Source organism: Hibiscus syriacus, unplaced genomic scaffold (assembly GCF_006381635.1).
Source record: "Hibiscus syriacus cultivar Baekdansim isolate YM2019G1 unplaced genomic scaffold, ASM638163v2 tig00110332_pilon, whole genome shotgun sequence".
Taxonomy (NCBI): domain Eukaryota; kingdom Viridiplantae; phylum Streptophyta; class Magnoliopsida; order Malvales; family Malvaceae; genus Hibiscus; species Hibiscus syriacus.
In genome coordinates, this window is record NW_024062688.1 from 1,831,654 (window position 1) to 1,849,588 (window position 17,935).

General features: G+C 31.3%; 1 protein-coding gene across 1 annotated transcript; it reads left to right on the plus strand.

Annotated features, from left to right (window-relative positions):
* Window positions 1-16,278: 16,278 nt before the first annotated feature.
* Window positions 16,279-17,010, plus strand: LOC120119228 (ethylene-responsive transcription factor ERF086-like). The gene has a single exon (XM_039139074.1). The coding sequence runs from the start codon at window positions 16,279-16,281 to the stop codon at window positions 17,008-17,010; it is 732 nt and encodes a 243-aa protein (XP_038995005.1).
* Window positions 17,011-17,935: the final 925 nt, after the last annotated feature.

The window sequence follows — 17,935 nt, forward strand, 5'->3', positions numbered from 1 at the left end:
TTCTATCTCTACATAACAATACACATATTCATATCAATATTCCAATTGATATATTATAAACTGTCACTTCTTAGGCTAAGAGAAAATCCCATTTCCTCTTTCAATGAATGTATGCATCGATGCACTACTTGTGCATCGGTCCATAAAATGCATTCGATGTTTTTATTTAATGGGGATGCATCGATGCACTCCTTATGCATCGATGCATAAATCCTATTCGATGTTTTCTATTTAAAATCATGCATCGATGCACTGCATGTGAATCGATGCATCTTAAACAATTTCTGGTATTTATCATCGATGCATCGGTGCACAATGAATGTGCATCGATGCACATTGCCCAGAACTGACATTTTAACACGTAAATCATCAACTCTTCCCTTAATTCTTCTATTTTGATCCCCTATTATGACTTTAAACTCAACTATCATTATTGAAACCAACTTATGCCCATATAAATCATATTTATCTTCCATATTTCATCAAGATTCTTAAAATTAAGAATCTTACTAAACTTTCAAATTTGTTATAAATCTTTTCTAACTTCATAAATCTCTTATTCTTATTGATGACAAGTCAAATTCCATCTTAAAAATCTCTTATTAACTCTTTTCCAGAATTTCCTTTAAAAACTCATTTTCTTTAATCTTTCATAACTTCTTTATCTTTCAATCTTAAGATAACTTAAGCTTTCCTTAAGCTTAGTTATTATCTAATGATCAAAACGCAACCATAAATTTAGCAAATAACCAACTAACAAAGAAACTCACCTTTGCAAGCTTGGCTCTTCACGTTTGAAAGAAGATGAAGATGAAGAAGATAAGTCTAAAACTTATCTCTTCCATCATACCTCTCATATATTATAATACCCATTTATTAATATTTAATATTATCTTTGTTAAATGACCATTTTGCCCTTCATCTACTTTAATAATTACTAACAACTTTTAGGAATTATTTCTAAATAAATCATTGAATTATTCCATTCTTCTACTTAATTCATCAAATTCTTAAACTTTACAATTTAGCCACTAACCCCTAGTTTGGGATGTTACAATTCTCCCCTCCTTAAGAAAATTCGTCCTCGAATTTTCACTTTATAACAATATGAAGCAATCTTTATATACAGTCCTCTTTAATTACTCAATACATATCTCTTTCACTCATGCTATAAATATTCTAACACCACTTATAACACTTATCTTACTTGATTCTTTAAACTCTATCATTCTCATATCTTTCTCTATTTATTCCTCATTATCAAGATTTCCTTATAGCATAACTAAACCATATATTTTCTCATGATCTCATACGCTATTTAATCCACTCAAGTAACCACAAATCTTATTTACCTGAACATTATACCTTAATGGGTTTATATCAATAAAACTACTACAATTAACTCATAACTAAAATTAGTACTTCTCTCATCAATTTACTGTTCAAATGTAATTATGCTAGCCTAAATCAACCAATATCATAACGCATTTACTATACAACCGAAAGATACCTGCTAATAATTCTGGGTCCTCACAGTCTTCATTATCATTAAGATTATATATTCTAACAGTGGAGCGCATCTCCTGTTGAGTAGAAGATTCTGTTTGATTCTTTTCTCTACCTCTACCCCTACCTCTTTGAGACATCAAAACAGATCGTTCCGATTGTGCAAGCTCTCTGTCCTTCAATGGACAATCTCTCATGAAATGTCCTATTTCCCCACATCGGAAACAAGCTCCAGATTTAATTCTACACATCCCACCATGATATCTTCCACAATTCTGACAATGTCTCAATTGTGCTCTTCTATCACCAGACTCTACAAATTGAGTCTGTCTATCTCTCATCTGACTTGATCCTCTAGCGGAGGATGTCATCGACTCTGACCGTGCTTGAGATCGAAAACCAGAATCTCTACTTCTTTTGGGTGATACTAAACTCGATGAAGGCCCCGTTCTTTTAAAAGATTGAACTCTTTGATCCCTATAACGTTCATTCTGAGCTCTTTCAAGAGCTTTTGCACGATTCACTACCTCTTGAAACGAGGACAGATTTAACACAATCAACATCTCCTTTAATCTCAGGCGTAAGCCCTCTACAAACCATTCGCATGCATCTTTTTCTGTTGGAACTAACTCAGCCGCAAAACGACTCAACTTATTGAATTCACACTCATATTCATATATAGTGTGATCTAATTGCTTCAGATTCAAAATTCTTGTTTCATTTGTTTGAAATTGGTCTCCTATATACTTGTGTTTGAACTCTTCTAAAAACAAGAACCAGGTCACTTGGTCACTTGTCATTCTTAGAGTAACGTTCGTCCACCATATTCTCGCTTGTCCACGAAGCAAGGAGACTACTCCGTCTAACTTTTCCATATCAGAACAATGAAGTCCATCTAGCATAATATTTACGTCATTGAGCCAAAAGTCCGCTTCAACAGGACTCTCCTCAACTTCACCTTTGAATTCAGGAGCTCCTAATCCTTTTAAATCTTTTGCTATATTCCTTCTCGGAGTGGAAGGAGCAGGAGATTGGAAACGCATCAACACTGCGTCTAACGTTCTAAAGAAAACGTCTTGGTCATGCACAGTCACTCCAGAAAGTGTCTGTCATTCACCTTGCCTGGCCAGGGCAGGTGAATTACTACCTTCAGCTAATATATCATTTCCCGCTACTTCTCTCTGGAGTTGTCTTGTCCAGACATCTAATAAAATACAATCATATCATTCTATTAGCAAAACAGTATACTTACTTTCTATCAGATCAGAAGTTTTCACTATTTCGTTGGCATGTATACTTTTTAAAACACTTTTGACTTCGTTTTTAGCCTAGAATCGGCTAAACCGTAGCTCTGATACCATTAAATGTAACACCCCCAACCCGTACCCGACCCGGATACGAGTCCGACGTGTCACATTGACTTTTCAAATCTTGACTCTTAAGAAAAATCCCGGGAAATTTAAAACTTTATTTAAAACAAAATACAGACTTGATCAGAGTGCTCGTACTTAATGACTTATTACATGCCAACACTTTATATATAACCAAATACATACTTTGTCAAATACTTCTGATCTGATCTTTTAGTAGTGATACTGTCTTTGCCACTTCTATTCTTTCACTTCTCATTTCTTGGTACCTACGTGTAAATCACTTACACGCTAAGTCATAGACTTAGTGAGGCATATAAAACATATAATATAACCATATATCATTTCATATAAATAAAAGACATACATATGCAAACACTATCAATAATCCTTTCCACTTACCATATACTCATCATATAACACATATATCACTATACCCAGAAACCACACATAACATCATATAATTCATGTATGTGCATTCATATCATTGAATCATGACATATCAATATGCATGAATCTATTGTATGATAACAATATACAATCAGGTCATGCACACATGCAACTTACCTTCTTTTATCACTTTCACTCTTACCTTCTTTTATCACTTTCACTTTCATTTGTCTGTCAATTTCATTATCCATGTATATTATTGAGAATAGAGGTATGTGAGTACATTGAGGTTGTGCACTAATGCTGTCACCACAGCTCGTATAAATTCCCTCATGGGGCACCGAACATTCGTTCAGTATTCATCCCGAAGGACCTGTCCAGAGGTTACAAAGAACCCCGGTAACTATCCAGAGGTCATAAAGATCCTCGGCAACTATCCGTATGTTCCTTTCAACATAGGTAAACCCTCGACTCTTGGCATGCCAACTATACCTATAGCTCTCGTATCATATACTATGGGCATTTATTTATACATTTCGTATCACTTGTTCTTTCTCTTCTGTCACATACCACATGTATGTGTAACCATATATCTCATATCATATCACATGTATTATATATACATGTATTCACGTAAATCATTTCATATAATTCATATCACATATATCACATGTGCATATAAGCTTATAGCTTCTTTCACATATACATGTAGTCACATAGCTTTCTTTCATGTAACCATGCATGTCATGTCAAATAACATATATCATATGTTGCATTTTCACTTAAGTATATAAATCATATAACATAGCATCCATCTATTTCTATGTATTAATGCATACATGGTAATCACATAACAATTTAGAAGTTACTTCTTACCATAGTAACTCAATCACTGGCTCATCACAAGCCAATGTTAATTCAATAAAATAAGTACAAAATAAATTGCACTCACCTTAGCTTTGCTTTGATTCGATTCTAATTCCTCAATTGTCCCGAAACGGATCACTTTCTATCTCTACATAACAATACACAGATTCATATCAATATTCCAATTGATATATTCTAAACTGTCACTTCTTAGGCTAAGAGAAAATCCCATTTCCTCTTTCAATGAATGTATGCATCGATGCACTACTTGTGCATCGGTGCATAAAATGCATTCGATGTTTTTATTTAATGAGGATGCATCGATGCACTCCTTATGCATCGATGCATAAATCCTATTCGATGTTTTCTATTTAAAATCATGCATCGATGCACTGCATGTGAATCGATGCATCTTAAACAATTTCTGGTATTTATCATCGATGCATCGGTGCACAATGAATGTGCATCGATGCACATTACCCAGAACTGACATTTTAACACGTAAATCATCAACTCTTCCCTTAATTCTTCTATTTTGATCCCCTATTATGACTTTAAACTCAACTATCATTATTGAAACCAACTTATGCCCATATAAATCATATTTATCTTCCATATTTCATCAAGATTCTTAAAATTAAGAATCTTACTAAACTTTCAAATTTGTTATAAATCTTTTCTAACTTCATAAATCTCTTATTCTTATTGATGACAAGTCAAATTCCATCTTAAAAATCTCTTATTAACTCTTTTCCAGAATTTCCTTTAAAAACTCATTTTCTTTAATCTTTCATAACTTCTTTATCTTTCAATCTTAAGATAACTTAAGCTTTCCTTAAGCTTAGTTATTATCTAATGATCAAAACGCAACCATAAATTTAGCAAATAACCATCTAACAAAGAAACTCACCTTTGCAAGCTTGGCTCTTCACGTTTGAAAGAAGATGAAGATGAAGAAGATAAGTCTAAAACTTATCTCTTCCATCATACCTCTCATATATTATAATACCCATTTATTAATATTTAATATTATCTTTGTTCAATGACCATTTTGCCCTTCATCTACTTTAATAATTACTAACAACTTTTAGGAATTATTTCCAAATAAATCATTGAATTATTCCATTCTTCTACTTAATTCATCAAATTCTTAAACTTTACAATTTAGCCACTAACCCCTAGTTTGGGATGTTACAACAAGTACCTACAATAGTTCATTGTCAAAATTGGACCTCGTGGGGATCATGATATTTCAGTTAAACATACATTTTGAGTGAATCAGAAGCAGAATATTGAGGCATCTTGAAAGCCCATTTCAAACAGAAATAGAATATTGGGGCATTTTGAAGGCTCACATCAGTATGAATATTTGGGCATTTTTGAAGGCTCATCTCAACAAGAAGTAATGTTGAGCACACTTTTAACATCTGTATCAGCAAATGTTGGGGCATTTTAAAGGTTCCTTCAAACAGATCCATGTGGGGCATTTTGAAGGCTCAGATTAACAAAAAACAAATGTTGGGGCATGCTAAAAACCCTTTTCAATCAGAATCGGGAATGTTGATGCATCCTGAATATTTATATCAGCAAAATGTTGGGACATGCTAAAGGCTCATATCATCATGTGTTAAAGATCATTGATTTGAGAAAATATTTCCAATAAGATAGAAAAATATGAAGAATGAAAATGGTGAAACAGTGACAGTCGAGCTGACTATACATAATTGCTTTGTTCATCAGGCAGTTACATTATGATCATGTTGTTGAACAAATATCTACACAGCAAGTATGGTTTCAAGTACCCAATCTTCTTAACCATGTATCACATGACAACGTGTTCTTTGTTAAGCTACATCATGGTTGTATGAATAAAGATGGTCCCCAGGCAGACTATTCGATCCAGGGTTCAGTTCCTCGAGATCTCAGCTTTGAATTTTGTATTCTCTGTGTCGGTGACAATTGAAAATATTTCTTTGAGATTCCTGGCAGTTAGTTTCAACCATACTGTTAGAATTACGAAGTTGTTTTTCACAATAGTTTTCGCTTAATCGATGACATTGGAAAGGGAGACTCGACTCACTTACATTGTTGTTATTCCCGTTGTTATTGGGATCATCATTGCTAGCCAAGATGAACTGAGTTTTCATCTATTTTGGTTTTATCATGTGTGTTTCATCCCCAGCTGCAAGAATTCCACGAATATCTTTTTGTACATTGATCCTATAGCTGAAGTGTTTCTACTTTCTACAATGCTCATTATGAAAGAAAGCATGATCAGTATCACATTTGTCTTTTCCAGAGATGATATCAAAATTTGTTGGTATCTCCTATTCAAAATACACCAGCACATTTTGTGAATTTGACCAACTTTTTGGTCATACCAACATTACACTTGAATCCCCACTGAGTTTTGTTCTCAAATGGTCTTGTGATATCATTCAAAAGCTTTGAACATTAGGCAAAGAGCTTCAATGACTGAGAAATCTGAGCAGAAGCCATAAGAAATGATGAATGTGTTGTCAAATGTTTTACGAACGTCTGAGCAGAAACCACAAGAAAGGATGAATGTGTTGTCAAATGTTTTACGAACATCTGAGCAGAAGCCACAGGAAAGGATGAATGAGCTGTCAAATGTTTTACGAACCTGCTATTCTGATGTTGAACCAATGTTGCGATCATATGGTTTCAATTTATTGATCCAAGATGAAGTCTGTCTTCTTCAACTTCAAGATTAAAAGTGAGATATGATGAAGATTTCTTTCCATAGAAGGAGAGCTAAAATTTTGACAATAAGAAACTAATGGCACCAACTAAGGTTGAACGACATATTGTTGTCAAGCATCTCGACATGATATGGTCTAAGTTGCTTTATTCGAGATCTGATTTAAATATGGGGACATGAAAGGAATTGAAATAAATTTTCCTTATGATGTGTTTCAAAAGTCAAATTAGAACAGACTCTACTCCCCTAATTAATCCCCGCTGAGTTAGGCATATCTACATCTACATTCTTCAAAGATGATAGATTCTCTTTTCAAATATGATAGATTCTCTTTTTAAATATGATAGATTCTTTTTTCAAAGATGAAAGCTTTATTGGATTTCTACACAAGTCCAAGCAAATAAAGTTGGTTTTATCCAAGACAAAATAGGGCATCAGGGTCATAATTTTGACTACAACAAGATTTCCCACAAATGAAACATTTCTTCTGAGACTTAAATGAAGTTAAGAAGACACAAAGATACAAGTTGATCAGATGATTCTGCAGAAATGCAAGCTTGATAGCATAAGTTTCTACATTTATATCCAGAGATGACCCTGGCAATAAATGATGAAGTGAAGGAAGACAAAGTTCACCACTTTGAAGTCAAATGAAGATTGCATCAACATTCATGCATTCATAAGAATATCGTTTACACAATAGACAGTGCATTACATTGATACATCTGAGTGCATTCAAACATGAAGTTTTACAGATCTTTGGAAGAACAAGAAGATTCATGGTAAAAAATACCTTACACGAAGAAGGTATTCAAAACCATAAATACAGGAATCATACAAACATCTGAAGAAGATATGAACGCAATCCACAAAAATGAACATTATCTTGAGATTGGGGCATGTTACCCAATCAACATGTTATTTCAAAAAACAGAATGAGAAAACGATTTTCATAGTTTCTCATTCAATCTTTTCTAAAAATGAAATTGTTGAAAAGTAAGAAAACGATTTCCTTAGTTTTTTTACTTAGTATACTATTTCCCACATCTGTAAGTCCTACAGTGCATGATGTTTCCAAAAAACCTTCGGGAGCTTTTTGATGTTTTCAAAGCCTTAGGGTCATCTGTAAGTCCTACAGTGCATGATGTTTCCAAAAAGCCTTCGGGAGCTTTTTGATGTTTTCAAAGCCTTAGGGTCATCTGTAAGTCCTACAGTGCATGATGTTTCCAAAAAGCCTTCGGGAGCTTTTTGATGTTTTCAAAACCTTAAGGTCATCTGTAAGTCCTGCAGTGCATGATGTTTCCAAAAAGCCTTCGGGAGCTTTTTGATGTTTTCAAAGCCTTAGGGTCATCTGTAAGTCCTACAGTGCATGATGTTTCCAAAAAGCCTTCGGGAGCTTTTTGATGTTTTCAAAGCCTTAGGGTCATCTGTAAGTCCTACAGTGCATGATGTTTCCAAAAAGCCTTCGGGAGCTTTTTGATGTTTTCAAAGCCTTAGGGTCATCTGTAAGTCCTACAGTGCATGATGTTTCCAAAAAGCCTTCGGGCGCTTTTTGATGTTTTCAAAACCTTAGGGTCATCTGTAAGTCCTGCAGTGCATGATGTTTCCAAAAAGCCTTCGGGAGCTTTTTGATGTTTTCAAAGCCTTAGGGTCATCTGTAAGTCCTACAGTGCATGATGTTTCCAAAAAGCCTTCGGGAGTTTTTTTGATGTTTTCAAAGCCTTAGGGTCATCTGTAAGTCCTACAGTGCATGTTTTCAAACATTTTCATACTACTCAATAGAAGCCAAATGAAAAAATTATTGTCTTTTTCATCTTTGCTCTATTCTTGTTAACACAAGGATGAGCAAAGAGGGGCAGCTGTAGACATCAATTTTTTTATTTTAAATTTAAATATATTATTATTATTATTATTATTAATATATATATTATTTATTAATATTACAAAACCCAAATCGAGGCCCAATTACAAACTTGGTGGCCCAGATCCAGAAGCCTATAGTAAACCCTAAACCTAATTTAGGGTTTGTATCATCCCAGCAGCCAGCCGCCTCTTCAACTACCACGCGGCGCCTCCTCTACTGCCAACACCACTGCCGACGCTCCACCAGTGCCACGCCTCCGATGAAGACTCCAGAAGACTCAGAGCAGCCGCACACGTTGAAGTCTAGAGTGAGTCACCACTATAGTTTGGTGACTCACTAAACTTTGCCCTATTATCCGGTCCGAAGAAGACACTGTGGTGGCTATAAAAGCCACCACCGAACCTGCAAAAAAAACAGAGAGGGAGAATCGGAGAAAAACGGGGAGCAAGAACAAAGAGAGATACGAATATCAACCAAAAAGCCAGAGACCAACGGCAAGCAACCACCCAAAGCAGTCAAATATTGAAAGAAAAGAAATGAGAGAAACTTACCGAGGAAGCCACGACCATCGGATCCCTCCAAATCGTCGTCGAACAGTGAAAATACCGAAGGTATTTTCTTAGATCTAGAAAATTTTGGGGATTTTTAGGACAAACGGATGCCATATTTGGCTTTAGAAGGTCGAGATCTATGCTCTAGGGTAGTTTAGGAGTTCCGGCCACCGTGAGCGGTGGCCGGCGGTGGCAATCGGCGCCGGAAACGGAGGCCGAGAGAAGCAATATCGGAGAATGAAATAAATGGCCCGAAGGGCCAGCCGTTTGGGTATTTAAAACCCTCCCCAAACGACGTCGTTTTAGGGAGGGTATCTGTGTAATTCCACATATGGGTAAACCCCATCCGCAGTCCATCATTTTTGTAACTTTACATTTTAGTCACTGAATCAAATTTATGATCCTTTTAATTTGGTCTCTAAATTTTATTTATTTATATTTTAGCCCTTAACCGTAATTATAAATATTTTAGATAAAAGACGTATTTAGTCCTTTAGTTTTAATAATTAATATTTTAATCTCGAGTACATATTTTTAATTTATTTTAATCTGATATTCGAATTTTATATAATTTTAGTTTAGTCACTAAATTAATAAATAAGGAAAATAGCATATTTAGTCACTCAATTTTTAAATACTTAATTACGAATTAGGTATTTAATTTTATTAGATTATAATTTAGTCACTAATTTCAATTTTTATTTTAAATATATAGTTTTAATTTTGTTCATTGTTTAGTTATATGTTAATTTTATATGTTTACTTTTTATTATTTCTATTATTACTATTATTTAACTATAAATATATATATTTATATAATAAATAATATGTATTTTATCTTAGTTAATTATTTTTAACTTATTTTAATCCTATTTTAATATTTATTTATTTTCCAATATTAAGAAAGGGCAGTCTTAAAATAACTGGATGTCCATTTTCTGATATTTTTAAATAAATAAATATCTTATTTTATAAATTATATATTAATTGTTTTAATTATTTATTTATTTTTTAATATCAAAGAAAAAAGCTGTCTTAAGGCACTTAGAAGTCATTTTCTGATATTTCTAAATAAATAAATATTTTATTAATATATATTTTTCATAATTATAATCTTAAAATAATAGGATTATAAATTAAATATATTTTGAATTTTTAATTTCTAATAATAGAGACAATTTCTAATTAAAAAGTACCAATTTTGGGCGTTGTAGGGGTGCTAATCATTCCCTAAACGTAACCGACCACGAATCCCTTTTTATTATTAAAAAGAACGAATTTTTGGTTAAAACGCAGATCAGTTTATCTTTTAATTGATGTTTTCTTAAAAACTCTTTTAAATGATGATTTTTAGGTATTCGACCTACCTGACCCAAAAGGCCGATGGCGACTCTCAAATTATTTTAAAAACCATTTATTCACATCATTTTTCCCGCCAAATAAATATTTCGTGCCCGGACGAAAACCGGTTACGACATAAGGTTAATATACGCAATCCAGAATTCCGCATCAATAAACGGATAGATTTTAATAAACTTGAAGAACCCGAATTTCCACATACCATAGTTATCCCGATCTACTCCACTACATCGAGCACAACCATCTTTTTTCCATGCAGCATCAGTGTTGATTTTGATCCATTGTATAGGTGGTTTAAGCCAATGAGAAGGGCCAAGAGGCATAATAGTATAGCTACACGACACCGGTGGACTATCTTCACGGCATTAAATAATTTAATCACGATTAGTTATAACCTTATATTTCGAGACCATATTTATATATTAATTAAAGAATATTATCTTGAGTTGGTAATATGAGATAATCAAAAGTGTCAAGATCTCGTTATATAGTAAATAATCATCGATCCATTTTGCTTACATCGAAACAAAATAATAAAAAATAAAAACTAATGAAATCAATACATTTCAACTCTTTAATATATTATTCAGATAACATTCCAAAAAATATTTCTTTTATAATAATTTTATCATTTTCCTTTCGTACATTCGTCTAAATTATCCTTCATTTATATTTTATTTTTGTGTAAATGATTTTATATTTTATAAGATGTTATACTATCATTTAATGATATATTTGAATTAAATAAACATAAAAAAATAATTTTATTATGGGATAATGTGAATTAAACATCCCTGAATATAGAAGAAAGAAGATGCGGTGTGAGCCCTAAACCAAGGGAAAGATTAAAGAATAGCCGCCTAAAACGGAAAAAAAATGTAAGTATAACTGAAAATGTGAGAAAATTTATAATACTTTTATATTAATTTAAAATGCTAACTTGTTTTTAATATTTTTAATTTAACGGAAAATATTATATTTTTCATAACTTTTTTGAACTACCAAAATTGTTAAAAAAGTTAATGTTTTAAGTTGCGGCCAATTAAAATATCCATTTGGTTTTAGAAAATATAGATTATTTCCATTTTCATAAAAATAGAAAACGTTAAATAAAACATGTTTGGTTGTAAAATTAGAAAATGAAAACAAAAATAAGTGAAAATATAAAAACATAAAAAAGTTTTTATGTTTTCACTATTTTCATGAAAATTGTTTTGGAAATTCAAAAAATAAAAAAAAATTATATCTAAGTTTTTAACATAGCTTACACATGTTTAAATAATTCTAATTCTAATCTTTTATTTAATGGTAGCTGAAACCCTCAAATTTTTGTAAAAAAGTCAATATGGTCCTTAAACATTTTTTACACTCAATGTAATCCTTAAATTAATTTATTTTAATAATTTGATTTTGTAGTATTTTTTAAATTTAATTTATTGAATATTTTAATAATGTTTTATATTCTATATTTTATTAATTTAAATAAATTTAAGATTTTTTTAAAAATTAATAAGTCCTCAAACTTTCTAAAATAATCAAATTAAGTTCATCTACCACATCACCGTCCATCGAGTAATGTCACAATAGTATTACGAACTGTCACATCAATATTATAGATTGTCAAGTTTGTGAACTGTCATGTAAGTTTTGTGACTGTCAACATTTGATTTTGTTGTTCAAAGGGTTTGATTAATATTTTTTTAAAGTTTAACGATCATAGTTGGGGTAAAAGAATTTTTAGGGGTTACACTAATTATTTTCTTAAAGTTTAAGGGTTCAGCTATCACTAAACATATTTTTTATGTTAATGACACTTTTGTGTGTTATTACTTATAAAAATATTTTTGTGTATTTTTAAAATTAAACTAATATCTAATATGCATTAATATTATATTTTTATTATAAATTAAAATAAATTTTGTGTTATAAAATTTATTTTCAACTTTATTGTTTTATATTTGTATAACTCATATGTTAAACTTATGTAAGATTTTTCATAATTATAATCTAATTTAATTATTTAAAACTATTCTTTTTATTTCTATTTTAAAAAATTAGATATCAAATATATTTTTAATATTTTAGTTTTGAATTCAAATTTTCATTTATATAGATCAAACATATTTTTAAATTTTCAAAAAATTAAAAATAAAAATTATTTTCTAAAATCAAAAATAAAAAATATTTTTTTAGAACTAAACAAACTCTTTTATTCTATGATCACATTTCCTATTACATTCATTTTCTATAGTTTTTTAACCGTATATTAATCTAATGTATGGCAAAACTTCCCCCAAATCAAGGCTGTCAAAATCAGTTTCTGCAAAACTCAATGACACTTTTTACCAAATCTCCACCCCCCATTAACCTCGTATCCATCACGTTACGAATCCACTGTTTCAGAAACGTGTCGTGTCTCACCGTTCGACACATCATCTTTGTATTTAACGGACGATCACTTTGCGATCGACACGTCATCGCACGGTGTACTGAGGAATTGTAAACGAGATGGTGTGGTAACAGTGCTGACGTGCGTAAACCCCCCTCTCACTCTTGCAGATTCAAGGTTTGGTTTGCCTCACCAGGTTACGTGGCATAATATTTTCATTCTAAGTTACTTTTTTATAGTGAAAATTTAAAAAAAAAATTAATTACGTATATGCATACACATACGTATAATATTAGAAAATGTATAAAATCACGTACGCATTTCACGTAAAATTCTTATATTATATTTGAAAATAATCTCTAAACATTTAAATAAATGATATTATTCTACACAAATCGAACGATCTCAATGGTAAAAAAATTATTTTTTCCTTGAGGTCTTAGGTTTGAGCACCTTGAATGTCAGTATGTGAGCATTTAATCTCAAATTATTGAGAGTTATCTTTAAATAAATGTTATCTTATAATACCCCAAATTAATCAAATATATATAATATTTAATTTATGGTAACATACATTTCTAGATATATGTTTTATTCACATAATTAATTTACAATTCTATATATATATAATAAATTAAATTAAATAATACAAGTAATAATTAAAGAAAATAAAAGTTTCATAACGTAAATCTCATCATCTAATTTAAATTTTACAGTATATATACTGTAAAATTTAATTTATACAACCCTATCTATTTTAATGTTAAATTTTAAATAAAATAAATAAAATTATATAGACTAAATTTAACTCAACTTGTATCGAATAAAATAATTGGATACAAGTTAATGATGAATGGAGGGCGGTGGTGGCATACTAATATTTGTTTAGGAGGTAGAGTAGGCAGCTAAATACGCGGTTACACGTGACTTTATCATAGACTTCAACAAAACCTCGGAGCTTACATTCATCTTATGTAATATTTGCATCATTTACACCATCTAGTTTTCTATGATTTTGATTCAAACGAGACTTTAAGACAACAATTAAAAGATTTTGAAATAATTTCTTTTATTCTCGTGAATTATTTATTTGAGTATTGAGAATTTGAAAGTCTCAATAATATATAGAATAATATAAATTCAATTGTGTAAAAAATTAAAATATAAAGATTAAATATTAAATTGTAAAAAATAATATATGGACATTGGATATAGTTAAACCATAAAATCATTAGAGCCGAAAAACAAAAACATTTTCCTGTCGATTTTAGGGTTTCATCCTGACTAATTCGAATCGACCTACGTCGTACACTTAGTTTTGATGGGGTGAATCCCTTAATAATAATTTTATACATACACAAAATCTTAAACTCGAGACTTAATTTTAATATTGTTAGGCATGACTCATATAGTCTGTGGGCTAGGATTAAGTGGGTTGGGGGTGCAGGGGGTGCGCGATACGGTACGGGGTTATTTTGGTATTTGTATTGAGATTGCCTTTATATTATGTAATTGTAACCTAATTGTTATTATTATTGCTAATAATAAGAAAAAATCGCTCTTCGCTCCCGGGGACGTAGACACCTTGTCGAACCTCGTTAAATCTTATATTCTTTATTTTCTTTATTGTTTGTTTATTTCATATGTTATTTAGCCTAATTTCCCAACAAATATCAAATTATTTATTACTTGAACTAACTCGTTGGTAAAATAATTATTTTTTGTAATAAATAAAATATGCTAATTTTAATAATAAATTGAAAATACAATCACCATCATATAAAAGAAAATTTATAAAATTAAATTAAAATGATCACATCAATCAAACATTTTATCTATAAACAAGCCACTAAATAATAAAAATAATGAAAGTATGACCATAATAGGGACATATAAGAAAAGAGTTTAAAAACTCTAATTAAACAATTCAAAAAGAAATAAAAGATATTAATGATGAAAACAAACTATTTATTAGTGCAACGGTAATTGTTAACATCGTTCGTTGGGTTAAAAAAAGTCCTCTCCTAATATACTAAATAATTACGAAAATTTGTCTTTTACAGAAGCGGTGTAAATTTTAGTTTACGATTCTATCTATTTTACAAGCGGTGTAAATCCTATTTAAGCCTTAGGATTTAAAGTTTATGCATAAAATTTAATATTTAAAATTTAAAAATTCAAAACTAAAAATAAATAAATTGTTATACAAAAAATATACCAAATAATAGCTTAATAGCTGTACGTATCTTTTCATAGGAAAATAAAACTGTTTTTTTTACTTGTTAACTGATTTTATAATTGAATGATATATATTAACTAAATACACTCTTAATTCTGGTATAAAGTCAAAAACATTATTAAATATTTGATTAAATAATCATTTTGATTCACTTTTTTAGACTATTTTTGTCTTTTAATTTTTTATTTTAAAGTAAAATTATCTCTAACGTCTGACTAATTAATCATTTTAACACTTATTTTTTTAGAGTATTTGGATTCTAACATTTCATTGTATGACAATTTTTTTTATTCTAGAACATTAACCATTTATCGACTAATAATTTTTATTCATGAAGAAATTTTTTTACTCTAAAAAAAATTTTAAAAGTTAAAATAAAAAAATAAAATAACAATAATGATTTAATCGAATGTTAATAAATACTTTTATCATTACTTCAATTACGTCAATTCAATTGGATGAGAGAGAAGAATTTTATACGAATAAAACCTTGAAAATATGTCTCACAAGAAATTTTAACACTTCACAACGCATTTGGTCACTAAACCAATTATTTATCAGTACGATTTTTTAATATTTTAATATTTTTATAATTCATTAAATTTAAAAATGAATTGATGATACAGATTAATTAAAATTTAATTCAATAAAAAATATAATATAATATAATAATAAATAATAATATAATAACAATTTTATATAATTTAGACTAAGAAAATTCACTAAATAATTTTATAAATAATATATTATTTACATCTATATTGCAGTGTAACAAAATTTGATTTATATTATGATTTCTTTTATCATATTTGAATTAGTGGGATATGACATAGAAGAGGGTACTACGTTGGTTTCTCTAGGGAATGAGGCACAGGCACAGGCACAGGCACAGCAGTGTCCCTTTCCATCTTCTTCAATCACTCCCCTATTCCTATATACACTTACCCTTAGCTCTTAACAAACACTTGCTCACAACTCTTCTCTCCCTTTCATTTCTGTCACAAATTTTCATATATAAACCATGGATAATGCGTATGGTGTTCAAACTCCTCATCAACCTTTCATGATGCTTCAAAGGAACAAGTGTAACGAAAGGCGAGGCCGGAGGAAATCAAACGACCCGGGGAGGTTTCTGGGCGTCAGACGGCGGCCATGGGGTCGATACGCTGCTGAAATCAGGGACCCCACCACCAAGGAAAGGTATTGGCTCGGCACTTTCGACACGGCTCAAGAAGCCGCACTCGCTTATGATCGAGCTGCCATCTCCATCAAAGGGACTCAAGCCACGACCAACTTTGTGTACATGTCCCCTTCCCATGTCCAATCTGTTTTACTACCAACAAAAAATAACTTTGAACAACCTCGGCCTCACATTTTTGAAACCCCCACTGAACCAGAAAACAGTTCCTTGTCTCTCACTAGCAGCAGTGCTGCTGCTGATAACTCGGGTTACTTGGCCTGCATTGTTCCTTATAACTGCTTGAACCCTCCTTCAAACTCCATGGATCAAAACTCCAACCAATCTCATTGTGGTAGCTTTGAGGACTTGCCCTTGCCCAAGTCCAATGAGATTGAGTTCCCTGGCTTTATGAGTTCCAATCAACTCCCGCCTATTTTCAATCATCCTCCATTGATGGTTCAAGATGATTGCATGGGAGCTTTTTATACTCCCAATGACCATCCAAGCACCTACACCATGATGCCGAGTTTAGGTGATGTGTTTCAACTCGGGGTATTCACTTTTCTGATGTAGTATTATCAGCAAGGAAAATGGCCAAGTTATGTTTTGTTTTTTAGGTTTCCTCGTTTTAAGGTATGAGTAACTAATATGCTTTCTCCTGCATTAACTTTGCCAAATTGAATGGAAGTTTAGATTTGACAAAAGCAGCTTTCTTTCATTTTCAGACAAACATGATAGAGTTGTCTCTCTGCTGCATTTTTATAAAGGGACTTGTCGTATTATATGTCCGTGATATTATATTGTCTACTTTTTAAACCTAGGACTTGCACTATTTTTTTAAAAAAAAAGAGGACTTGCACTAAAACGCATGTATGCGGTTCATTCACCATTAATATGTTTGAAGATGTTACCTTTATTTGTTACATTAAGCACTGTGCTTTAATGTTTGAATATCAGGCGTCTTGTCTGAAATGTTTCAGCATTTCTATTCTTCATTACAAGAGAGAGTCAAAAAAAGATAAAATTTTATAGCACCCAAAATGTTATCAATGGCATAACTTTTTAGTTTCGGTTATCAATGGCGCCTACAAAAAAATGTTATCTTCTCTATAATATTTTGATTGTAACCGAAATTATTGTAAATTGTAAAACATTCTCATTAAAAAATAGAAAAGTGTCCAGAATAACAAGGCGCTATCAAAGCTCTACCCATCTTTCGAATACAAGCTCGAACCATCTTCAACAAAATCCACATATATAGATGGAGAATACCTAGGAGCATTAGACATCGCTGCCTAATAAATTAACCCTGTAACTTCAGGATAATAGGGTGCTTCAGGCACAATGATGAACATTTAATATAGTGGAGAGTAATTCTCATGCATTCCAATATCACAAAAAATTTATCCAACACACTCGAGCATTTCCGTTGTCACAACATAATTATATGTATAATCTGATACCCGTGTATACATAAGTCACATTTTGATGCATCCAG

What these genes read in the sequence shown, in the direction of transcription:
- LOC120119228 (XM_039139074.1), top strand. Translation starts at nt 16,279, where the DNA reads ATGGATAATGCGTATGGTGTTCAAACTCCTCATCAACCTTTCATGATG.